Below are 23,632 nucleotides of genomic sequence, written 5' to 3' on the forward strand. Positions count from 1 at the left end.
CTCTCTTTAATTTCTTAATATTTCGATATTTTTTAATATTGAATTTTATCCAATAAATGTATGGCGTTAATGTACTAGTCGACTGAGAGAAAGTTATTAAAAATATTGATATTTTAGATAACGATATTTGATTCTGATATTTCAATACTTTACCGATACATTTTTATATTGCACAATATGCTGTACAAAAAAAATATCAAATTTCTGAGTATTGATCTCTGGTAAAAAATAGAAGAGCAATTATCTGGATCAGAAACAGGCTGTTATATAAAGGATTAAGTATCAAAGTTGGTAATCCTCTGAAAAGTAGAAGATTAGGGGAGTAAAGTTAACTTTTAAGAAATCAATTTCTCTGTGAAAAAGGATATGGAATAAAATGTAGCAATTTTCATAGAAAAAGCCGTACGATAAAATTCATTCTATAATTGTTAATATATATAAGTAACGCTTCTACCATAATTCTTATCTTTTATTCGTATATTATATGCGTCACGATAAATATGCTAAAATCGAATTTTCTTTTCAAGCGTGAAAATAAAAAATAATACTACGATCATAAAGTATTCACGTTTTATAGCGCAAGTAGAGTATCAAAGTTACAAAGTGTTCTTATTTTACGATATTATCGATCCTCTCTCACAATATATTCCCACCTAAAAATATATTAAATGATACATAGCGGACAGTAAAACTCACGTCGAAATTATATATTAAGCGCGATCGTTCCTATAAATATTTATTGAAATTAATTCACGCCAATAAATGTGCCAATAAATAATGAGAAATTTTCCCAAGAATAGCATTATCTGTCTATATCAAAATACTTGAGTATAAATTCAAATAAATAAAAATATCAATACTTCTTTTCACGCAGCCCTATCTATCGTCCTGCTTCGTCACGATAACACTTCGGATTGAAACGAATGAAACACCACAATGCGCTAAGTGGTGAGAAGGTGAGATCAACCGTTCGCGTGAAAGTAATGCACGTAAGTCAACCAGATCGCCGAGTTTGGCGGCAGGATTGCGTATCCGAGCTCGAAAAAGAAACAGAAAGAAAGAGGCGGTAGCAAGAGTGTAGCCATTGCAATTACCAGTTTTACGCGCGAGTGTGTGCTTAATGAGTCATAAGATAGGTGAATAAACGCGAGGAGCTTTTTCTCGAATTCTAGAATTTTATACGGTATCGAAACAAATCTGAATATACTAAAATAAATTCTTCTGAGTGGCTCATAAATGTAATAGTTAGTTCCATAATAAATGACTTATTTAAAAAATACATAGTTTTTTTAATATGTAAAACATTCTAGAATCGCAAATATATCCTACTTATATAAATAACAATTCGTATAAATTGTTCAGAGTGACTTTCTCCATAGTAAAAATTTGCTAAAAGATCATTATCTATCACAAGTTTCTGGCGTTTATTAAACATTCTACTAAGTTATTAAACATTCTACTTATATTAAACTTCCTGAAGATAAAAGTTTAAAGAAGTTCCTTTAGATAAAAACCACTTCGAAATAACTAAAGATTTTATTATCCATTTTCATACATATATAGTAACCTTAGAAGTGTTATCAATTTTATTAAATTTTAATTGTATTTATCATTAAATGAGAATAAATTCTTAACGTATTACGGAAAAAATGTCTCAATATTAAAATAACTATTTTTTTTATTTCAGTCTTCTATGATTAATATTGATGCGACGGCTATATTTAATTAAAATATGTCAATAAATCTAGAACGCACTATATAGTACTATACGAACGATAATAGAACCGCGGGCCCGCAGGGCGCTAATTTAATTTCTCGAAGATTGATCGCGCGTCACAGAGGTATGCAGATTTTCCTTCCTCTCGACCTAAACGATATCTCAACACGATATATTCGCGCACATGCGATCGGGCTATCGTTCTCTGTACACTGTCTTCTGGCCTGATAGGTATTTCGAGCAGACAAGATTGAAACAACTGCACCTCGCAGACGGCAGCGGTCCGAGGTAACGAGAACTCCAATTTCGAGAGTGCAACCTATTTCTTTCTTTATTCCGGCTATCCGCGATCTGAATTATTTATTTGACAGCCACCTCACTCGGTAAACGAACGGCAAGAGAGTTCTTTTTTCCGTGCCAAAAGATCGATTCTACGCAAGGAAAATGAAACGAAAAATCCCGCTTTCACGCTTAAGATGCATAGAAATCTCCCTTTTTTCGCGCCACGCACGGCAGAAAGTGCGGCGCGATACTTCCGCAAGAATGCTTCGTTAGGGCGAGAAAGCTTCTGTACGCGTAACGTTCCCGGAATGAAAGAGCAAGGGATTTCTCGCGTTTGTGTGTCGCCGGAAAGGCACTCTTCGAGAGTGAAGGCCGAAATGCGTGCGCCTGAATCGCATCGCCGCAAGAGAAGGTGAAAGTCGTTTTCAGAGAGTCACATATTACACATTTGCTTTCGAATCGAACGAACGCGGCCGATTCCCTCTCGATCTCGACGTACCGGCCGGCTTGTCCGGAAAAATGTATACAACCGTCGCGTCGCGAGATTGTGGGTCACGGCAAAGCGCAAAGTATTTAAATCGTGGATAATACTCGCGATTTGCAATTGCGGAAACGAAAACAATCCCAGGTTAATAGGATGCACGATATCGAATGCTGTAACCGACTATCTGAGCGAGTTTACGTTTGTATGTGATAATTTGAACAGATTTTAAACCCAGAGATATTGCATTCGCGATAAAATGCTGACATTTTATTATTGAATATACACAATAATGTAGAGATATTATACAAGGCTGTAATGTCCTTCCCTTTTGCCGTAACATTTTATTAACTACACATGTTGACGTTTTCAATTAAATGAAAAACATTGTTATCGCTACTAATTATTACAAATAACAAGCGAATAGCAAGTTGATACAATTATGTATTTTTCCTGCATTACTCGATTATCCTGGATTATAAACAGAATTGCATTAACTTGCTATTTTCATTATCTCGCAAGCAACATTGTTTAATAATTGAGATATCAGCAAATGTTGTTAATGCAAAATATCGGTGCTGAGGGAGTAAAAGCATCGATAATCAACAAAGTTTCGGTATCACGGAATATACGACACAATTTTCATAGAAATTAATGACAAATTTCCACCATTATTTTCCAAGTTCCCGTACTTTGATCACGAATACGAGCGTAACAGGAACACTTATAACAACGTTAAAGGAAACGGATCCTAAGGTGGTGATTATACGCGACGGCAGACAAATATAATAATTATGCTAACTGCTCTTAAATACCAGGCGTAATTAAAAGGTACTCGCGGTCAAAGACGCGGACACTCGTTCGACCTGCCTTGAATTTCAAATGAGCCTGTAATACGCCCTAAATAGATAAAAGATCGCATACATTTTAACTTGGACTTCCCCTCACTTCCCCTTACTCCCTCTGTGATCAAACCCTTGACCGAAATTTCGTCCTTCCGGAGTCGCGTTCGTATAGCAGCGCATTATTACGTCCTACGCGCAAGTAGACTATATGTTACGAGAATATCACGAAACAAGATATTGAAAAGGAAGATATGCATGAGAAACTACGATACGTACGACTTGTTAATTACACCCATTAATTTTCGCTTAAAATTGATACATATATGGCCTGCGAATGGCTCTTCAATGCAGACGCGATGAAAAACATAACTGCACGATTTTTCGCGCTGATGGTACTTCACGTGTTAATTCCAGTATCGCGCGCCGATAATGCGTGCAATAACGCGGAGAAAACGCATATGAGATAGTGGAGAAATTGCATCGCGCCCCTCCCACGCCCCCCCCCCGTCCACCCCCGACCATAATCCACGGCATTTATCTCGGTACGCGCAACGTGTGTTGCGCGCGGGAATAATGGAGAGTAATACTAGTTTAATAAATAAGCCGGCTTTAATGTACGCTCGCGAAATACACGACTAAGTACGTGGAGGGCTTCGCACGCGTAAATGCAGTGGCGGATATAATCCAGTTATTTCGTAATGCCCCCGCGCCGCGGGGTCGACCCTTTCGAAAATTGTTCTCGGACGGGTAAGCGGATCTGTCGTGAATGACATGTTGCGAATAGGCGTGTTTTAATCGAGTATCGACATATTCTTTTTAAAAAATTCAAGGACTTTTAAACAAAGATAATCAAGCTTGCGTGTCATGAAAATATGAAAACGAAATTTCGCAAAAATTAGTTTTGGAAAAAAAATATTAAAGAATATACGTTACATATCTTAATGAAAACAACTAACGTAAATATAAATTCGTAATTACGGAATACGTAATTGTAAAATATATAGTCACATTATAGTAACACAGATATTATCTGTTTAATAAAATAATCATTGAATTTATTGGATTGATTCATAAATAAGATTCGCTATATATAATTACTGAATCACTTCTTCTGAGAAATGCCTACATTATTACTCACAGTATTACTCACTGCAGTATTTTATCTATTGCAAGCAGTCAAGAGTATGATATACAAATCAGCATTTACATTGTTATAGCGTTTTTTAAATATAAAAATTCAGATTGTTAAGTAAAATAGAACTTATTTATGAATCAATCCAATAAAATTATTATTAATATACATTACCAATATCAATAACTATAATTAATAATTGATTGATTTCCCATTCATATATAAACGTAGATATACTTGCATATTAATAATATGAATATTAAATTAGCACAATAATAATAATTTTCAATACATTAGAAATAAATATCGATACTGTATGTATATGTGCATATATTTACACACAATTTTTCCGCTGATTTAAATATACACTACGTGGGTAGAAAGTAAAACCGGATAACTTCGCTCTATCTTGCAACAATCGTTATCTCGGTATTTGGTAAGTGCTATTCCTCGTGCGATATCAGTTATCCTTGAGACACAGGAAAAGCCTCGTAACGGAGAAGAAGTAATGTTATGGCTCGACTGTAAACTTTGTAATCGGCGTGAGTCAACTACTTGGAAGTATCTTCCGGTTGTGGAGTAGATCAACGAGCGACACTTCTCAATACCATATATACTGCGTGACTGTCCAACAACTATCGTAAACATAAATTCGAGATCGGCGAGAAAACGTCAACTGAAAGTAACGTAAGGCAGTCTCGTACATCTGTCCGGCATGCAGTATATATTCGCGGAATAATGAAGTGCCCGCAGAGACAGTGGCTTTCGAAATTATTGCACAATGTCGGTTACCTCTAATGCGACAATCGGACGGTAAAATGTAGAATGTTGTGACATTTCGTCGTTTGAAAATGTTTCCGGCAAAAGAATACCGATATCGAAGGAACGAATTCATTTGAAAGTCCCAATACTTTCACTCATTTAGTGCCGGATCCACTTCTTCATTAATGAAAAAAAGGATGCCAATAGCGACATCCAAGTAGCAAAGAAAGTTGCAATAATTTTCACCTTATTTAATTTCTTTAATAACTAATTTAACTAATAATCTTTATTTTCTCTCTATTAATTTAGTTTTTAACATATTAATTTAATTTTCCCATATTTTATTAATTTCTTAGGACCTTAAGAAATAAGATACCTTAAGAAATAAGATACAACTATTATTTTTTATTAAAGAAACCCGAGTTAAAAAACCGAGATTCTCTTTAAAAAGACGCGATGTGCGTATACATCACGAATCACGTGCATGACTGTAAAATGCATCTGTGCACCTATAGTGACAGTGTGGCGACATCGTCCACGGTAAATGAACACGGTAAATGTTCGACACGGCCGAGGAGAGGGCCACGGACACGTCCAATCTCCGCCGTTGTAGCGCGTGATATTTTTCGAAATTGCCTGGATTCGCACATGAGGATCGTTCATTATTGTTCGCAATAAACGCGGATGTCCCTAGTGGGACAAACGTCTAATTACGACAATGCCAGGAAGCGCGTCGGAAGAACCGGCCAGACCAGACAAGACACCGAGAATGAAGAGAGAGAGAGAGAGAGAGAGAGAGAGAGAGAGAGAGAGAGAGAGAATTGTATATGAGCAAGCAAAAGAGCAAAGTCGTACAAGAATGCGCGAGTAAGCGAATATGTAAGAAAGAGAGAGAAAAGAATCGGTGAACGAGTATAAAGTATAAGCGATACACGATAAATGTGTACATATGTGTATGTGTAAGAACCAAAAAGAAACCGAGCACTTGAATGACAGATACGAGAGATAAGGTGTGAGAGAGAGAAAGGTAAGATAGAGACGGGACGGTGCTAGACAGTGGGTCTCCGGTGACTTCTGTTTTTGCGTCCGTCGGCCGAAGAAACGGAAGGCGCGCGTGCTTATACCGAGAACAGCATCTGTTTCTCGACAAGGCAACGGTACAATTACTCCGTTAAACGACTCGCCCTGCCGGTTTCTCGAAGTACCGGTTTCTCCATATACGGTGACGTATGGTACACACGTGCGGGGCCTGGTTTCGTGAAACCAGGCCCGAATAATTCGTGGTGGGGAAGTGTACCATAGCTGCGCCAGCATGCTCGATATATGCAGCTCAATCTATGCAGCGATCTTATGATCGCGGATGTTGCGGTCAATATGCAACGCGCGGATTTCCGGTAAAAATTTCAGTTAAACGGAAGAAGTAATACGAAAACAGACAGACATTCGCGAATAATGTGAACTTTTAGAGAACCTAAATAACTGTTGACACGACGTTAACGTTAGAATACTTAAAATACTAATTTTTTAAATAAAAACTTCCGGCGGAAGCTATTTAAGTAAAAAGATGTCTAAAAAGAAAAATAGAAAAAAGATAATATTCTCGAAATACCATCATAAAAAAATAATGTTGTTCACAGACTATAGACATGTTCAATCACAATTCTGATATTGCTTGTTTTAAATTTTTATAAATATGGAAATAGTTTTCATTTCTAATATTAACAACGAAATTTTCTATCGAAGCTTGCGTGATTTACGAATCGAATTGAATGATCACAGACAGCTGCATTATAATTAATTGTTTAGACGTGTCATGAGGGATTTGAATGTCACGCATTACGGTCGTATGGTAATACGGATATCGCCATAGCCAAATTGCGCGTCAATTAAATAAACAATACCACACGTTTGCCTCGTCGATCATCGAACGCAAGGTCTTTTTAACACTAATTGTAAGCGCACCAAAGCTGCACATTATAATATTAATATATTGTATACAGAGACATTTATATGGTGTGTTCGTAAACTTAGTATTCAATTTCAGGAGCAAATTCGACCTTCGTGCGAATTTAAATCGACATATGGAGACACGCAGAGTTGCTTAATGTAGAAAATTACATAACAAAATTCGTCAATTAAATTGATCTGTATAATAGCGCGTTGGTTTAACACAAAATTTAATTAGATCTAATTTGGTTTGATTGTTGATTTTAGCAATTGAAGAAATCATACACACACACACACAATTAAGCCTGCAGTGAGAAAACATTACCCCCAATTAATCGAAAATGTACATTTGAGGTTTAACGCAAACCGCACAATAAACGTGCAACCCTCGTATTATACATTGCATGACTTATAATCAGACATTTAGCTGCTAAATAATAAATAATAACGGTTTAAACCAATAATCATTAATTTACGGATTCCACGGTATAAAATGCAATCCTATATTATATAGATTTTCAGATTCTTATTGTGACGGGATTATTTTTCGATTTAAAGGAATTATCGTTCGATATACTTTACAACTGATTTATTTATGGGAGACGATCCCAAGGAGAGTGTTATGCCAAAAATATCGGAATGCATAATTTAGCGCATCCCGCGAACTCTTAAATATACATGAACTATGTGATTTCGGACGTAACGTAAGTTATACTTTTGGAGAGACTTTGACACTTTCGCGCGCAATTTGCATTCGCGAATTTGCATCAGAAGCACGATTTCCCTTGCGAATTAGCTGCGAAACTGCGTCTTGTACTAAGAACATACCCTGGCAGAAACTGCGAAACAACACGGCGCATAAAATCCCGCGATGCATCCCGTCAACGATACAAACATTCAATAAATATCCCGAATCGAGCCAGAGCCTAAACTTGATCCTTAATCATAGTGTAGCGCGGTTAGAATTGATGTATAATGCATATCTCCCAAATATGTATACCGAGTATCGCAGACGTATCTCGCAAATTTTTCAAATGCGCTGCAAATTTCAACAATTTAGAATATAGAAATTTTTTTTTAAACATTAATAAAAAATTAATCTTTGTAAATTATATGTTTAACATTAAATAACTGTTATATTTCTATTAATATCACTCGTTAAACGAGTTTAATATTCTTCATTTGATTTTAATCATAGTTCAATTTTAGGTAGAATGGTGATCCGTGTTATCTAATAGACCCCTTTGTCTGTAATTTACATAATCGCTAAAGAAATTCCAATTTCAAAGCCAAAGAATGATTCCAAAGAAAATACAGTAAAATTAGCACATCCTGTATAAGCTGGGGGAAGAATTCGAAGCTGCATATCTTTTGCATCTTAATACCTAGTCGCCCTGAGTGCAAGTGAAGATTCCTGGCGTAAGCGGCTTATGTATGTCTTGACTCGTTATTACCGTCTTCCTCCGAGAAAATATGAGTACAAAGTCGTGCGACGCAACAATCTTGCTTTATAAATCCAAAACTAAAGAAAGAAGAAATTAGTTTTGTGTCATAAAGTATATCCAGTAACATCGGTCTAAAATCATTATTATTTCATGCAAGATTTATCTCTCTAATAACTTTATAATAATTAAATAAAACTTGAAATTACAGAGCCATAAATGTGTGTCTTATATCTTTTCACATAGAAAAATTCCAGAATTCCGCCTACTCGAGAAATTTTTTAAATAACGCGATTACACGACGCACGTTCCGTTCTATAAAAGCTAAACAAACATGGACCGAAAACAAACCATGTTTTTTACGAGAATATAAGGAAAAATAGCACGGGAGGAGGAAGTTGAAAAAATATTGATCACGTTAGAAATCGGAAGGTTTTCGCGCGCGAAGGTTCAACAATATAGCAGGATAGGAACGAGCGACGCGAAAGAAAACTGATTTTCCACGGTCTGTCGTCTGTCAGGATAAAACGATTCGCGGAAATTGTGACAGCAGGTATAAAGTCGACAACAGTAGCCTCCGTCATGCGTCACGGCGTATCTGAAACTGGAGGAGCGCAGCATCCTCCAAACGGCCGGATCCGATCTTCCTCTTTCGCCCCCGGTGTATCTAATATTTATTTTTATACTTTGACGACGCGTTCCTTCGTCCGCAACACTGGATGCCATTAGCCGGAAGGTATTTCATCTCGCGAAAATTTCGTTTTAAACTAACGGAAGAATATTTTCGAGCATCCGTTGCGTAAACTTCTAAAACCACATCTATCATACGTTCGACTTTGTGAGACTAATAACGCGAGATTTCGTTTTAACGCTCTTAGATTTATTCCTAGACCTTCGCTTTAGCAGGAACATTAAGTAAAAAAACAATATCTTGAAAATATCTTGAAAATGACACTCGGCATCTTCTAATATCACGTTTCTAAATGTCATCGCGTCTGTATAGCTTCAATCTCCTAAAGCCGGACAAAAATTTCATCGTTATTAAGAGCGTGCATCCTACTGCGATCCTATAAGAGCGATCGTAGATGCTCGTGTTTTTCCCAGCGAGAAAGGAAAGGAACGTCGTGGCAGCCTGCCATCGTCGTGGAAAAATATGTAACGTAACGCCGGTATACCGTAAAAAAAAAACAAATATATAGGTACTTTATATATATGTAGCGTGGGTGTGGAAGCATAGACAACTGAGAATAAGTATAGTATGTTTCACGTGAAATGGCTCAGTTACGCATATCTTAATACAATATTATATTAGTATAGAGCATTGTATAACAAGTTCTAACTAAGCCAACTTTATTCTGAGTTCTGTCTTGAGGGAGAATTATGGCAGTATTCATTTCAACATTTCATCAAGTAACATTGGAACTTAGATCTTAATAAAACTTTGCACGAGCGTAGAGAAGCCAAATTTATATCGAATTTAGTAATCTCTGTTCCGTGTAAGATGTTTAAAATTGTCATACCCTTAAGAAGAAAGGATTAAGGAAAAAGATCGCCTATTATAACATGGAAAATAAAAAAAAAACTTTTTTCCTCATATTTTACTTTCTTTTTTTTTAAATCGGTATTTGTTAAATACTGAGGGAAAAAATGCTTTCGCCAATTAACAATTAATTAATTTTTATGTATATTACGCATTATAAATTATTTTTTTTTATTTATGCGACAAATGCATCGTAGGACACACGACACAACGACGGGTATATTTATATGTGAAACACCCCGTATACGTAAACTGACGTATGCCTTAAGTGCGGTTATACACGTGGGAAAACCTCCGCGTATCCTTCCTTTCTCCGCGAGTGGCCTCGCCTTAATGCCTTAATGCAACGAGCAAGCATTTCTGGAGAGCAGACGAGTTTATATGGTACCGTCGCGCGACGCCGGTCAGAAAGCTGTGCTAAGATCTATTCTTACTATCGTTCATAACGTCGTGCGATCGTATAATCTGACATACCGTGTTCGAGTGCAGGTCATCACGAAGAAGGGCATTCGACCTAACTTAGTTACGAGAGACGGACAGAGAGAGAATAATCGTGTTACCGACCCGCAGTCAATTCCGACGAGCTTAATTGCCTGTCTTGCGAAACAATTGATACCGCCGGCAGTTTGATTTCGCGATTATACGGGCTAGTATATTATGACACGCGTGTCAATAGCATGACCTCATTTCTCGAGTAATGTTCAATTTCCCTCCAAGAGATCTAATGGCTTAATGTTAAAAGGATTTTTTGCAATTAAGCTCGAGAGTCTAGACCTTTATTTTCTAATTAAACGCATGACTCCTAAACACATACATATATTGAATTCTTTTATACTGCAAAATGAAGTCACATAGTTTCTCTCAACTTCATGAAAGCAAAAGAAACATTAAATATGCATGAAATTCAAAACTGATCCCAATGCTATATAAAATCTAAAAAAGTTGGCATTGTATATTAATAAAATTAAACACAAAAATCAGAAATAACGATAAACAAAATGTTAAATAATATACTTAAATAAGAATTAAATCACCAAACATGTGAGATGCGATTCAAATAGACGTAACAATTTTTATGAACACGACGTTATGTTACCATAATTGCTCAAAGCATCCCTTCATAAATTAGAATTAAATAGTCGTGACATATAATGACCTTCCATCAAGTTTTTATTATAAAAAGACATATCACATTACAAATTTTTCATAGAAAACAATGGAAACAAGAAAAAACATACTACGTTTTTAAGAGACTGTACGCGACAGAAAAAATTCATGGTTGACAGGAAATCGCGATAAAAGATTCAGGTTCCGGGCTTAATTTCAAGGGTGGCGAGAGGAAGAAGAAGAGAAAGAGAGAAAGACACATACAGAGTCGGGTGGGATGCTCGTGATATGCCCGCCGCAGAGCTGATGAGAAGAGTAATCGCGTTACTAACCCGAGAATATTGCTTTAAAGAGTTTTTACATCGATGTTATGAACAGAATAGAATAACACGTTATGAATAGTTCAAATACTATAGTTCAATGATATTTATGTAAAATTTTCATAAGTAGAAATATGCAATGTGTATAGAATAAAAATTTGAGCCAGCGAAACGATTTATATAATTTTCTCCATTTTTCTTATACTCCTTTTTTAAACAAGTTTTAAATGTCTATGTGCAAATGTTCCCAAAATTTAGTCAGTAAAAGTTTTACATAATTTTTACTTATTGAATATTTTCAAGTTTTTCGCTCCGTAAGAATTCAAAAAAACTAAAGTAGTTATTAATTAGAAGATTATTATCGAATTAAATTATAAAGAAATTTTTCTTAGAAAACTGAATTTTCTGGTAGAGCGCAGTTCTGGATTTCTTGGGTATCCTTGCACTTTGCAAGATTACCGTGAGACCAGTTAGCTTTTGACAGTACGTATTCGTCGTTCTCCACGTCGAATCACGTATTGACGTTTATCCGTTCCGGTGTCGATGATGAGATTAGATGCTCCGTTACGGGCGATGCTGCATGGTCGTGCTATACGAGATCATAGACGGGGAAAGGGTGTCGATCATGTCGAACACGGGTTGGGGGAAAGAGGCAGGCAGGGAACTCAATCTAACGAGACAGATTGGATGGTGGCACTGCCGGAGGGTTCTCTAACGTTATTGTTTGTATCAGGAATGGCTATTTGACGTAGGATGTTCTTCACAGTTTAGAGTGATAATAATACGTGAGTAAATAAGAGTCATGAATTAAGATTAATTCGCGAAACCAATGCACGTTAAGATCTATTTTAATTTACAAGCCAACGGAATATATTATCTACAGAATTATGTCACATCGTGTCACTTATTACGCTAAAGCAGATTAATACAAATTTATCAATTAAATGATTATGATAAATTATTTCTAGACAGAATAGTATTCTAATGAGAATTAATATCAATGATGTGTGAAATATGTATATTATCCCAATTAGTATAACTCTAGAAGTCAAACTGATAGACCTCGGATTTTTTAAATTAAATTTAGATTTTTCTTCGGATTTTTTTTTTTTTTTTTTTTTTTAGAAAATTTAGAAAAATCTGCGAATTAAAAGTAATTGGAGGCAAATAGATTGGCAAACATTTAAAATATTCATAGATTAAATCTTTGCCGCAGGAAAGTTGAATTTGAATTGTCTAGGTATCTGTGGGCGAAACTATTTAATTGAAGTTTGAAAATCCCTTGTATAATGTATAACGTAACTACCTTGCGTGTCGACGGCATCGTGTTGATCGGTTCTTAACGAATGCGACTCCGATTACTTTAGGCTTTAGAGTAACAGACAGAGAAAGAATGATTGGTAATGCGTTTCGCTCCAGTTTCATTTTGCGCAACGTCGTTGTCTATGGGTGGGATACGGGAAGTATGGCCGGTTTACCGCTGATAAGGTGGTTGATAAATACCGTACCGTGTATCCCGAAGTCGTGCATCGCTCGCGGTCAGGCAACGGCAAACGTGACAGAAACATTGCATGCTAAATAGTCGTTTATATAGCTTGACATATTACTGCAAATACGAGTACGCTGACCGATATGTGTACATATAAAATGTTTTGAAAATTGGACATGGTAAAATTCATTCAGTATAATTCGTAATCAATTCTTATCCATTAACAAAAATTAGCTGACTCGCCTTCGTCCATAATTTCTTAATATTCGATGCTTAATATCTCGGTATTTGAATCCTTATAAGATTAAAATTAAGAAAATGGATGTTTTTGTTATACTTAACAGCTTATAGAGTTATTACTTTCACATTTTTATTTTAAAAAAACTCGTCTTTCCTTAACTAAAATAGAAAATGTGTCACAGATGAATTTCATCTTTTAAGTTGAGTCACCTTCTTTCTTAGGTAGAGTCACCTCCTATCTTCCAAATCACACAAATTGCTTTTTATTTCACGTTTCGGTTATATCACATTTAAAATGTAAAAACGTCTCTTCGTAATATACAGCTTTGAAATATCATGCAAACGACGTAACCGTAGTAACCGTATCTATACCCCGGGACATATACATATATATATTATATATATATATATATATATATATATATATATATATATATATATATATATAGCGTAAGATATAAAATATTTCCTACCCATATGCTGACCACACAGGTTCTCTCGTCAAGACCAGATCTCTGTCAAGGTTCTCAGCATTCGAGCGATTTGCATTTGTAGCATGTAAAATACCGGTTACGACATTAATTTGCCACAGTAAAACAATTGCGTAACTACCCGAGTTGAAAGTGATGCAATAGGAAAAGTAATTTTAGTAGCAAACATATAAATTACGTATAATTGTGAATATATTTGGAGTAATACTGATATTTAAATCGGAGTTATTTGAGTACATCAAGAATCTAAATTGCATTATCGAGTAAATTGCATCAATTATTACTTGAGATCAAACGCGTTTAATTAAAAAACGTTTTATATTGAATTGTCATTGCACGAAGCTATTTATATGTTAAATATATGTTAAATATATATTAAATACTATATTTAACATGTAAATAGCTTCGTGTAATGCCAATTTTTTGCTGAAAACCGTTTACGTGCCGTTTTGAAAATAACTATCTCAATTACATTTATGTCGTGTGCTCTTCTTATTCTTTTAATACTCTTCTGCCATCAATTTCAATAAAAATTCGTAAAAATTTGTACGATGTAATTGAGTCACCGTTTAGTCGCGAATGTACGGAAGAGTTTCACCGGTTCTTTTTCTCCGGTATATTCACGCGCTTTCGCGTTTCCCCAGTCACGAGTAATAAACTTTTTATATCCATCTGTGCCGAGAAGACTAGAGAGATCGGGCTCCTGTATTTTTCTTCGTGCTTTAATTTACTGGCGCAGCGAGAATTTTCGCTCAGCGGGTTTGACGACGCACTTACAAAATCTGATTCTACTAAATGAACGTGAGTAATCGAACCGAGTCGAATGTCGTTGCATGTAAAATGAGCGAGTTTCGCTGTATGGTTATGCGATCCTGTCAGCGATATTCTCGATCTCGGCAGATAAGCGACAAAACGCGAGCAGAGCCTTTCGCGTCGAACAACTATCTACCGAATCTGGAATTTTATGGCGAGATAAATTGCAACAGTGTAAAAATTCTGAAAGATAACTATAAGCGCTGGAAATATGAAAAGAAGAAACGCAGGGTAAAGTTGTAAAGAGAACGCGTCTCTTCTGATAACTTATCACATTTGTATGAATAAAGCAGTAAAGCATTACAAGCATAAAAAATAATGCAATCTATTTTCATAGAAAACCATTTAACGATTAAAATTCTCTAAAAAGTTAAGGTGAAAAGATTGCCTTTGCTATTGTTTAATGAAAAAATGTTCGAAATACAATTGCAAGAATTAGATGTCTAATAAGATGCTTTTTTATTATTTATTTTAAAAGTCTCATAAAATGTGCGGCTCTTAATAATGCGAGAGGTAATTGACATTTAATTATCTCATTGTTGAAACAAAACGTTATTTCTTCATTCATTTTCAACTGTACTAGTTGAAACCGGTTTTAAAAATGTCACTCCAAAAAATTAGAAGATTATTATTTATAATCTAATTATGACAAAAATGTCATAATTAGAAAGTTCTTATTAAAGCTGTGGTTTTAAATCGCCTTCTAATATGACGTAAAAATACTATTCCCCAGACTAGTTCATAGTAGAAATTTCATACGCAATATTTTTCCTTCGCGAAATCTTCTCCGTATACGGACGCAGCAAGCAAACATCTATTGGTTCAACCTAAAGCACCATCGGCGCGGTAAATGTCGAGGGAGCCGTTACTTCTCGTAGATAACAGTTGACGTTCCATATGAGAGCAGTATCGTTCCATCCCTTCTTTCGTTATTCTCCGCACATTCGTGGTAAGTGATTTTACGGAGAACGAGAAGAAACGTCAGTGAGTTAAGAAAGATGAATCGTGAGACAGAGAGGAGGAGAGAGGGATGACGCAATAATCGTCGTGCATCCAGCGTGTATCGGCGAGTAGCGGTTGCATTTGTTAGGTCGCGGTAATAAACTTTTATCTCGCAACACCTATATGTATTCGCGGAGAGCGCTCTCCTCCCTTTTTCACCATTCTCGCTACCCCGCGTTCTCTCTGTCCGGAACGCGAAACCGACCGGTTGATGCTGAGAGTGGTAGGAAGAAGGGGATAATAGTAAGGGATAGAAAGTGCGATGCGCGCGCGGTGAAAGGAGGGGTTTTGCCATCCGGTACGTCATCCCCCGACGAGATAAAAACTTTAGCGCTCGTTGTTGGAAAAATGTGGCCACCGCGTGGGATGGCGAAAAGAGAGAGAGAGAGAAAGAGAACGATGGTAGAAACACCGCGAGAAAATCACAGAAACTACCACGTTACGGCCACGAGTCCGAGAACGGACATGTCGTGTATCGCGCGGCGGAAACGACGTGTTTCACGGGTTGAGAAATTTTTTTTAATGTTACATTAGAGCGCACAACTATCGCAACTTAGTCGAGTTCGCGCGATTCCTTGCGAGAAGCGGATAAAAAGCGCGGAACTTCTGGCAAGCCCAAACTTCAACAATATATATCGCCTTTAAGTGCACGTTCCAGTTAATAAAAATGGAAACGAGCGGATACGCAATTTAGACAAATTGGATTTGATTATAAGAATGTTATAACGATTCTTGAATGAATTTCCTTATATTCGGTTGCCTATATAATCAACTCAGAAATTGATATTTACAACAAAAATATAATTTCGACAACTCGTCATACATAAAAGTTTACAATTATTCTTTACATTTCTGAAGAAAAAGTTACTTTTATGTTCATTAAGTTTGCCTTTAGCATTTAAAATAACTTTGCTTCTATCTTAACAGAATTTAATAGACAGAAATCGAATTAGAAATATCTTTTTTATTTACTTCCCAGAAATTCTATTTAGGATCGAGCATTCCTAGAGCTTGTTTGTCGCTCGATGTAGGGTAGATGGTGACTCGAGGTATTTTAGCGCTAGGTGACATGTCGCTTAAGCGACAGGCGGAAAGAAGTTCGCCGAACTGTGCCGTTATTGTGTGATAAAATGTTGAACTCGCGTTTGACAATCGCTTCACCGCATGGCCTCATAATGTTTGCCATGTCCCAGCATGCGACGAGAGACAGAGGCGCATGCAAATTCGCGAAATCCAGCTATTATGTAAAGCGGAGAGAGACCGTTGGCAGGGTATCGGGATATTTTGCGAAATTCATCGACGTAGCAAAATCGGAGAAAATTGTACAATATCGCGTATGATTTTATTGCATCAGACGTCAATAATTGGCCAAATCAACGCGATAATTTGACCATTAATTAAAAATGCGAAGTAGTAATGTATAAATCATGTTCTTGGATATACATGAAAAATAAAAGAGTTTCTTACAACGTAACTGTTTCATCGTAATCCTCTGTTGTATGACGTTTGTAACGAGCACGAAAAAAGATTATGTGAAAATTGAAAACTGAAAAATCTTCATCAGTTTCAAGACTTTCCGGATGTTAAGATCATTAGTGTCAGCAGTTTGCCGGAATGCGCGGGATCCTACCGGATTGCCACGATTTCGCAAGCAAATAACTTCATAACAACAAACTCGATAAATTGGAGCCCGTGAAATTTCGCGCATAAGGGCGTTAATAAAGTTCCGCCTCATTTCCTACTTCGCTAATAAGTTTCGCCCAACTCGGCCAAAACGTTCTCCCGAGTTATCTGTTGGACAGACGAGTTATCTGGAGCAAATTGGACGTTACGACGAAGGGATGCAGTGGTAGGGAGGGGGGAGGGATAGCCTAAAATTAAAATATAATCTGATCGACAGAGCGCGTTTCGCGCGTCGAACGTGTGGGAATCGAGTTCCGTGTGGCGCTCGAGTTAAGCTAATTGATTATCCTTCCGCCGCCGGCGGACCCCCTGCCCGTAATCGCGGGTATCAAATTTCTCGCTATACCTGTTACATTTCGCAAGGAGCGAGAGCGAGAGCGCGCGCTTATATAGGTTCGCCAGAATTTACCTTCCTCCTTAACGCAAGAAATTGGCGGACTTACCTGTCCATGATTGTCGAACCCGTGCTCCTGGGCGATCTCGTCGGCAGTCTCCGGTCCGCTGGGCACGTAAACGGCGAACTGATTCGAATAGATCGGCACTGGTCGCGACCGCGGTCTCGGTTCGGATCTCGCACCAGCCAGCAGCGCGCACACAACCAACAACGTCACCCTGAAGATCATGTCGTCGATGGCGAATGACGACGACGAGTCCTACGATTATCCCGGACGGTATTTCCGGCACTGAAGGGCGCGCGCGACGTCGCGATCAATGCGTTGCGGATAAGAAGACGCGCGTTATGCACGACGAATTTTTGCGTTATCTCACGACCGGGCGAAATCGCGCGGACGACTCTTCGCGTGACGATTTCAATGCTCGACGAAACTCGGGAATCTCACGGTGGATCCGCGCCGCACTTCCCTCGAGAAAACGCGGGGGGAACGACAGGAGTGAGAGACACGTCGCTGACGGATGAAGTCGTGTCGCAGTGAAAACGAGACGGCACTGCGCCGCGAGTTTCGCTCGTCGTCGTCGTCGTCGGCGAGACGTCGGTCCGGCTAGTCTTATCCTGCAACACAAAGACAAGGAAAACCGCAGGTTAGAGCAGCGTTCAGTGTGCATTCGTGTCACGCGCGCGGAGTCGGAAGGACGCGGTAAGAATTCTTGCGGGCACGAGCGTTGTGATATTAATTGTCACCGAGGGGGGGGGGGGTAGTTCGTTTTTCCTGCTTCTTGACGTGCGCGTCGCGGATTTGCATTACAATGTTTCGCTATGGGCGTGCACGCGTCCGCGCGAATGTTTGCAAACTTCCTTCCTCTTCTGCTCCTCGCGCGCATTCGTCCTCCGTCTCTTCCTCTCTATTTCTCGTTTCCCGAATGAAGGAAAAAGGGATATAAAGACAGAAAGAGCGAGAGAGCGGGAGAGCGACAAAGAAAGAGAGAGAGAGAGACGAAACCGAGAGCTCATGGCACGTATTATTTAATAACCAAATCCTTTGTTTGCGAAACAGTGACGTACGGTGATGCAATTGTTTTGCAAATAACCGAGTGCGTAATACCGGTTCGACACACTTACCCATTTAGCGCGACGTGCAAATAAACGATTATATCGCAACGAAACGCATTGGCACGATGGGATGATTATGATGATGTTGGTGCGACCATCATGACAAAATACAACTAAACTTGCATAAGCGCATTCGCGGTAATCCTCGGTTAACCGCTTAATGGATGGCATTACAATGACAGATTCCATCGTCCATTTTCTCTATTCGCGAGTAATTAATAATGTCCGATATCTATTTTAATTAACTCATTTGGATCGATGTTACAACGCGCAGTGGAGCCGCGTTTATTCCTTTTAGGAAAAAATTTTGTGGAATAAAAGCCAGCGCGCGCGACACAAGAAGCAAGTTCACGATATTTCGGTCTAAATCTAAAAATGATTTCGAACTCGTGACGGCAAAATTGGCCGTTACGGGATTGAATTGAATTCGGCAAGAGTAAGGAAGAGAATTAGAGTCGAACTTGCTGAAGCGCGTGGCAAAAGCTCCGATGATCAAATTTCGATTGTGAACCATACGATCGACTATACGTATCTATATAGTCGCTGTTGGAGTTCGGCAAGTAACTGGTAGACTAGTAAGGCAAAAGGATAAGTCTATTCCACGGCACTGTCGATAGTTACGGCGAAACGAGCGAAAGGCCGAACATGAGTTTGAAGTTAATCGAACTCTCTCACGAAACCGTTACCGTTCGTAATGATTCAGGAAATAGACTAAAATAGCTAACGGATACGATTTATTGGCGTTGTAATTAAAGAAATAAAAGGCGCTTCGGGAAGTTGGAACCAGATAATTACCTAATTAGGAAACCACAGAAAAACGCGAGAAAAAATCCTATTGTATATAGATAAACTGGATACTGCTTCGGAGCAAGATTTTGCAATAAAAAATAAATATTAATTGCAGCTAAAAACGTGATTTATAATTTGTGGCAAAATTCTATAGTTATAATTTTACGTATCAAATGTGCACACGCAATTACTTAATCGCAATTGTTGATTTAATTCCACGCGTCATATATTATATTCGTATTTATTTACAAGCAAACATAATCGTATAGATTCTCGTTTGTCAGAAAAAAATTACGATACTTTTGTTAGCGCTTATTCGTGTGTTCGTAACAGCATCACTCGCACCCGGCAAATTAATCCAGTACCCGTTGCAGAAACCACGAATTAAATTTTTAAATAAAAACTCCGAATCTCTCTCCCGTTTTAAATTCGTTTATGGAAGTTCGCAAAAACGACAGTCGCCACATGGACCGCCGAAAAAGCGAGCCAACGACAATGGTGACAAAAAAAGCAAACTCTCATAGCTGAATATAGCGACTAAAGTAGAACATCTACTACCAAATTAGTTTCCTTATGTATATAAATACATCTCCCGCATAAATACATCTCCCAGAAGATCAGTTCTCTCCTTGTACAGGGTAATTCTGCAACCGCGTGCGAAATAGCGAAACGCCTTGACAAATAGCGTCACATTATCGCGTCTTGTGCCATCTTATCGTTCGCCGACTGTCCTCAGTGGCTCCGAAGTGAGTAATACAGCGAGCGAACACAAACAGGACGAATATTCGCGTTTATATTCGTGCCGCTTACCTAAACTCATTAAAGCCCGAACGTAAAACGAGACGACCCTTTGACACGATGAGTCACGTCAGACGTCTTACTTTGATAATAAGCGAAATTTATTGGCATCGGTAAATGCTGCACATAATGCCGAAATAAATCGGACGTCGAATTAGATAGCATTTCATCGGGGATATTGGAGAGATTACGAGCTAGTTTATTTAATATATTGAATTTTTTTAGGTGATATGTACGGCGCGTTCATCTGACGAATATTCGCCCGAAGCAGCATCACGCGACACGCGAATGTACATCGAGGTAAAAATATTGTAATTGCGCGCGTCAATGTAATAAAATTCGTCGTGGAAATGTGGCACATTTTGATTTGTGAAATATTCAAATGAACGAACGTCAAATGGATGCATTATCTGATGGCTTTGGATAAACAATGAATAAAGCCGATCCGATTGAAATTTTTGTCATCGACATAGAAGCGAGATAAATGTAAAATGCAAAAAGTACGCGTTTATCACGTGTGTGAAGTTAGTCCCCCAATGTTGAAAAATCCAAAATTTTCATTTTGCAAACGTTTGCACATCGGATGTCCACGAATGCCCCGTTGGAATTTTTGTTTGTCCTCCCCTAGTTCGATAGTTATAGACAAATTAATTTGGGGGGAGGGTTTAACTTCACACAGATACGTTTATCGTTGAATCGTGCCTTTAAAGAAATTCTCTCAACTTTGAGAAATTCTGCGATTTGGAAGATATAAAAAAATGTAACACGTGCACGTGGAAGTTTGGGGAATTGGTATTTTCGATCGAAATATTTCATGAAGTTTACAATAGTTTACATATATAACAATTCATAACGCTGACTTGCTATTCATATCTTCATATCGTTCACCGTGTATCATCTTTAAGTGCTTCACGCCCCTGTATCTCCTGATAAAATAAACTCGTGAACAAACTTTTACGAGTTTTAACGGACCTAATTTTAAGATTTAGCTTTCAAGATAGCTCTGTGTCTATTTAAAATCGACTGTGTCTGGAAGAGCAACTGGAGCACATGATATTTGAACGAGTATGCGATCAACCTCGATAACGTCAAGACTTCATATACCATTTTTAGCACATGAAACACTGCTTCAGAGAAGCCTTTAAATCGCGCACATGTTCTTATCTACACATATGTAAGTCGTATATATAAACTCTATATATAAATCGAATAAAATGCGATATTGACACAAGAGCTAGAAAGAATTTCTATGATTGCATTGAATCGCTTTATTAGTTTAAAAACGAAGAAAACGAAGTGAAACTTTTGCTTTAAGAAAAAAAAATCTCGATACATTCAATCGATTATTGAAACTGTACCGATAATTAATTAAAAACTCTTTCCTAGCTTATCTCTCGGATTTTTAAATTGCTAACTGTTCGAAGTTCAGTTGTTAATTTAAAAAACTTCAACCAAACTTAAATTTAGTTCCTTAGTTTGGTAGTTAAAAAGGACGATAACCCATCGAGTATTCAATAAATGCTCGCCGTTAATTAAACGAAAAATTCCGTGCATGCATCGCGAACAAAAATATGCCGAGCACGTCTACGTGTTAGATACAAAGAATGCCGGTCGCGCGCGCCAAACGCGATTCACGATCACGGGAGCGGAACGCGAGAGCGTCTTCTGTCATGTGCTATTTAAATTACAAGAACCACCTGCGCGACACTACCACCGGCAATTAAGGGGTTCGCGTACTTTGGTCGCCAACGGCGAAGAATATAAACTCATCCGGACGAAACTTTGGCTCGCTCCCGTGTTAATGTCCGCAGAAGTTAAATCCCGGATGAATACAGGTCAGTAATAAAGCGTTTCATGGTGAGGAAGCTGCGTTTGTCGAGGAAATATGGTCCAGCGAGACCAACGTGGGATTCTTGCCCGAAAGCAGGATCGCTCAGCTGTTAACTGTTTTAACGCATCTCGCGTTATCGCCCCATTTCGTGTGTACACGATATGTTAACAACTTACAAGAGAATATTTAACTCGGCAACCAGACAATGAACAGAACAGCGCACAAGCGTGTGCTCGTGGCGTATATTACAATAACAAAAATTAATACAATATTGTAAGGAGCGATTTGTTACAACCGGTGAGAAAATCTCGGAAATCCGTAAAAAGTTATTATACCGGAAATGAAAGAGATATTGCACATCACGGTATACAACATGATACTTGCGTTCAGAGTATTTTGCAACAAGCAAAATTATTCACGCTACGCGTAGCGTAAACTTTAAGCGATTGTGTAAATACTGAGATATTAATACATAGAAGATAAAACATATGATATTATATAACGCGCAAGTAAATTTCCATAGAAATATGTATCGTAAACTCTATCCTATGGGCAAGGTAACATTACATACAAAATGATATTTTAAGTAGAAAAACAATTAAAAGCTTCCAAAAAATTCTCAAAAGTTACTCCGTATCCTTAATATTTAATAAAGATACTTTTAAGCTCAGTAAAGTTGGATTTAATAGCCGGACATAACAATTGCTCGCCGAGTGGAAAGAGTTAAAAGAAGCGTGTTCGCTTGCAACCAGGATGTCGAGAGGAACGACAATGTCGGAGAAGCTTGGCGTTTCCTAGCAATTAAGCGTTTGTAATCTCCCAGTGCTCCGGTGAATTCTCAAGTCGCTCGTGAAAAAAAAGTCGCGGATGAGATTTCTTCGGCGACAATGTCGAAGAGTAAAGAGAAGTAACACAATTCTCGCTCCCTTTGACTCTTCGCCCCCTCTCCCCCACGCCACAGTAACCCCCTTTCGAAGCGAGAAGGATCGTAATACCGCACGTACGCAGCCCGTATAGGATAAAAGCCACAGAGACTGAAACCGCGATACGAATAGCAAGTGTGATGTCATACATAACCCCGATATACGTCGCGATGTACGTGCGTGTGTATATACATGCGTGCGTCCTTTTCAGGGAGGAATCTTGCCATATGCGCATGCATGTCTGCTCACGTCGCGCACAGAATTACCGATGATGCTGCGGGTTAAGTGGAAAACAAAAATGCGAAAAAATTCTACGGTACGTTAAGTGATTTAATGAGGATTGTAATTAAACTCATATCCAACAAAGAGAATTTGTGGTACATGTGTTATATTAATTACGTAATGTTTCACTCACAATTTTTCAAACTTATTCTCGTACAATGTGTTTCTGTTTCATTTGATATATACCTATCTCATAATCATTTGTTGCA

The 23,632-nt window shown here is 37.9% G+C and overlaps 1 protein-coding gene across 3 annotated transcripts in view; it reads right to left on the minus strand.

Moving 5' to 3' along the window:
• Positions 1–23,632, minus strand: part of Fur2 (furin-like protease 2) — a 329,013-nt gene that overhangs the window by 296,895 nt on the left and 8,486 nt on the right. For all 3 annotated transcript variants that reach the window (XM_071789409.1, XM_071789408.1, XM_071789410.1), the window contains exon 2: positions 17,737–18,302. In XM_071789409.1, the coding sequence (XP_071645510.1) occupies positions 17,737–17,916 (180 nt within the window). In that variant the 5' untranslated portion in view covers positions 17,917–18,302. The remainder of the gene's footprint in view (positions 1–17,736; positions 18,303–23,632) is intronic.

The sequence above is a fragment of the Temnothorax longispinosus genome, chromosome 9, assembly GCF_030848805.1.
Source record: "Temnothorax longispinosus isolate EJ_2023e chromosome 9, Tlon_JGU_v1, whole genome shotgun sequence".
Lineage (NCBI taxonomy): Eukaryota > Metazoa > Arthropoda > Insecta > Hymenoptera > Formicidae > Temnothorax > Temnothorax longispinosus.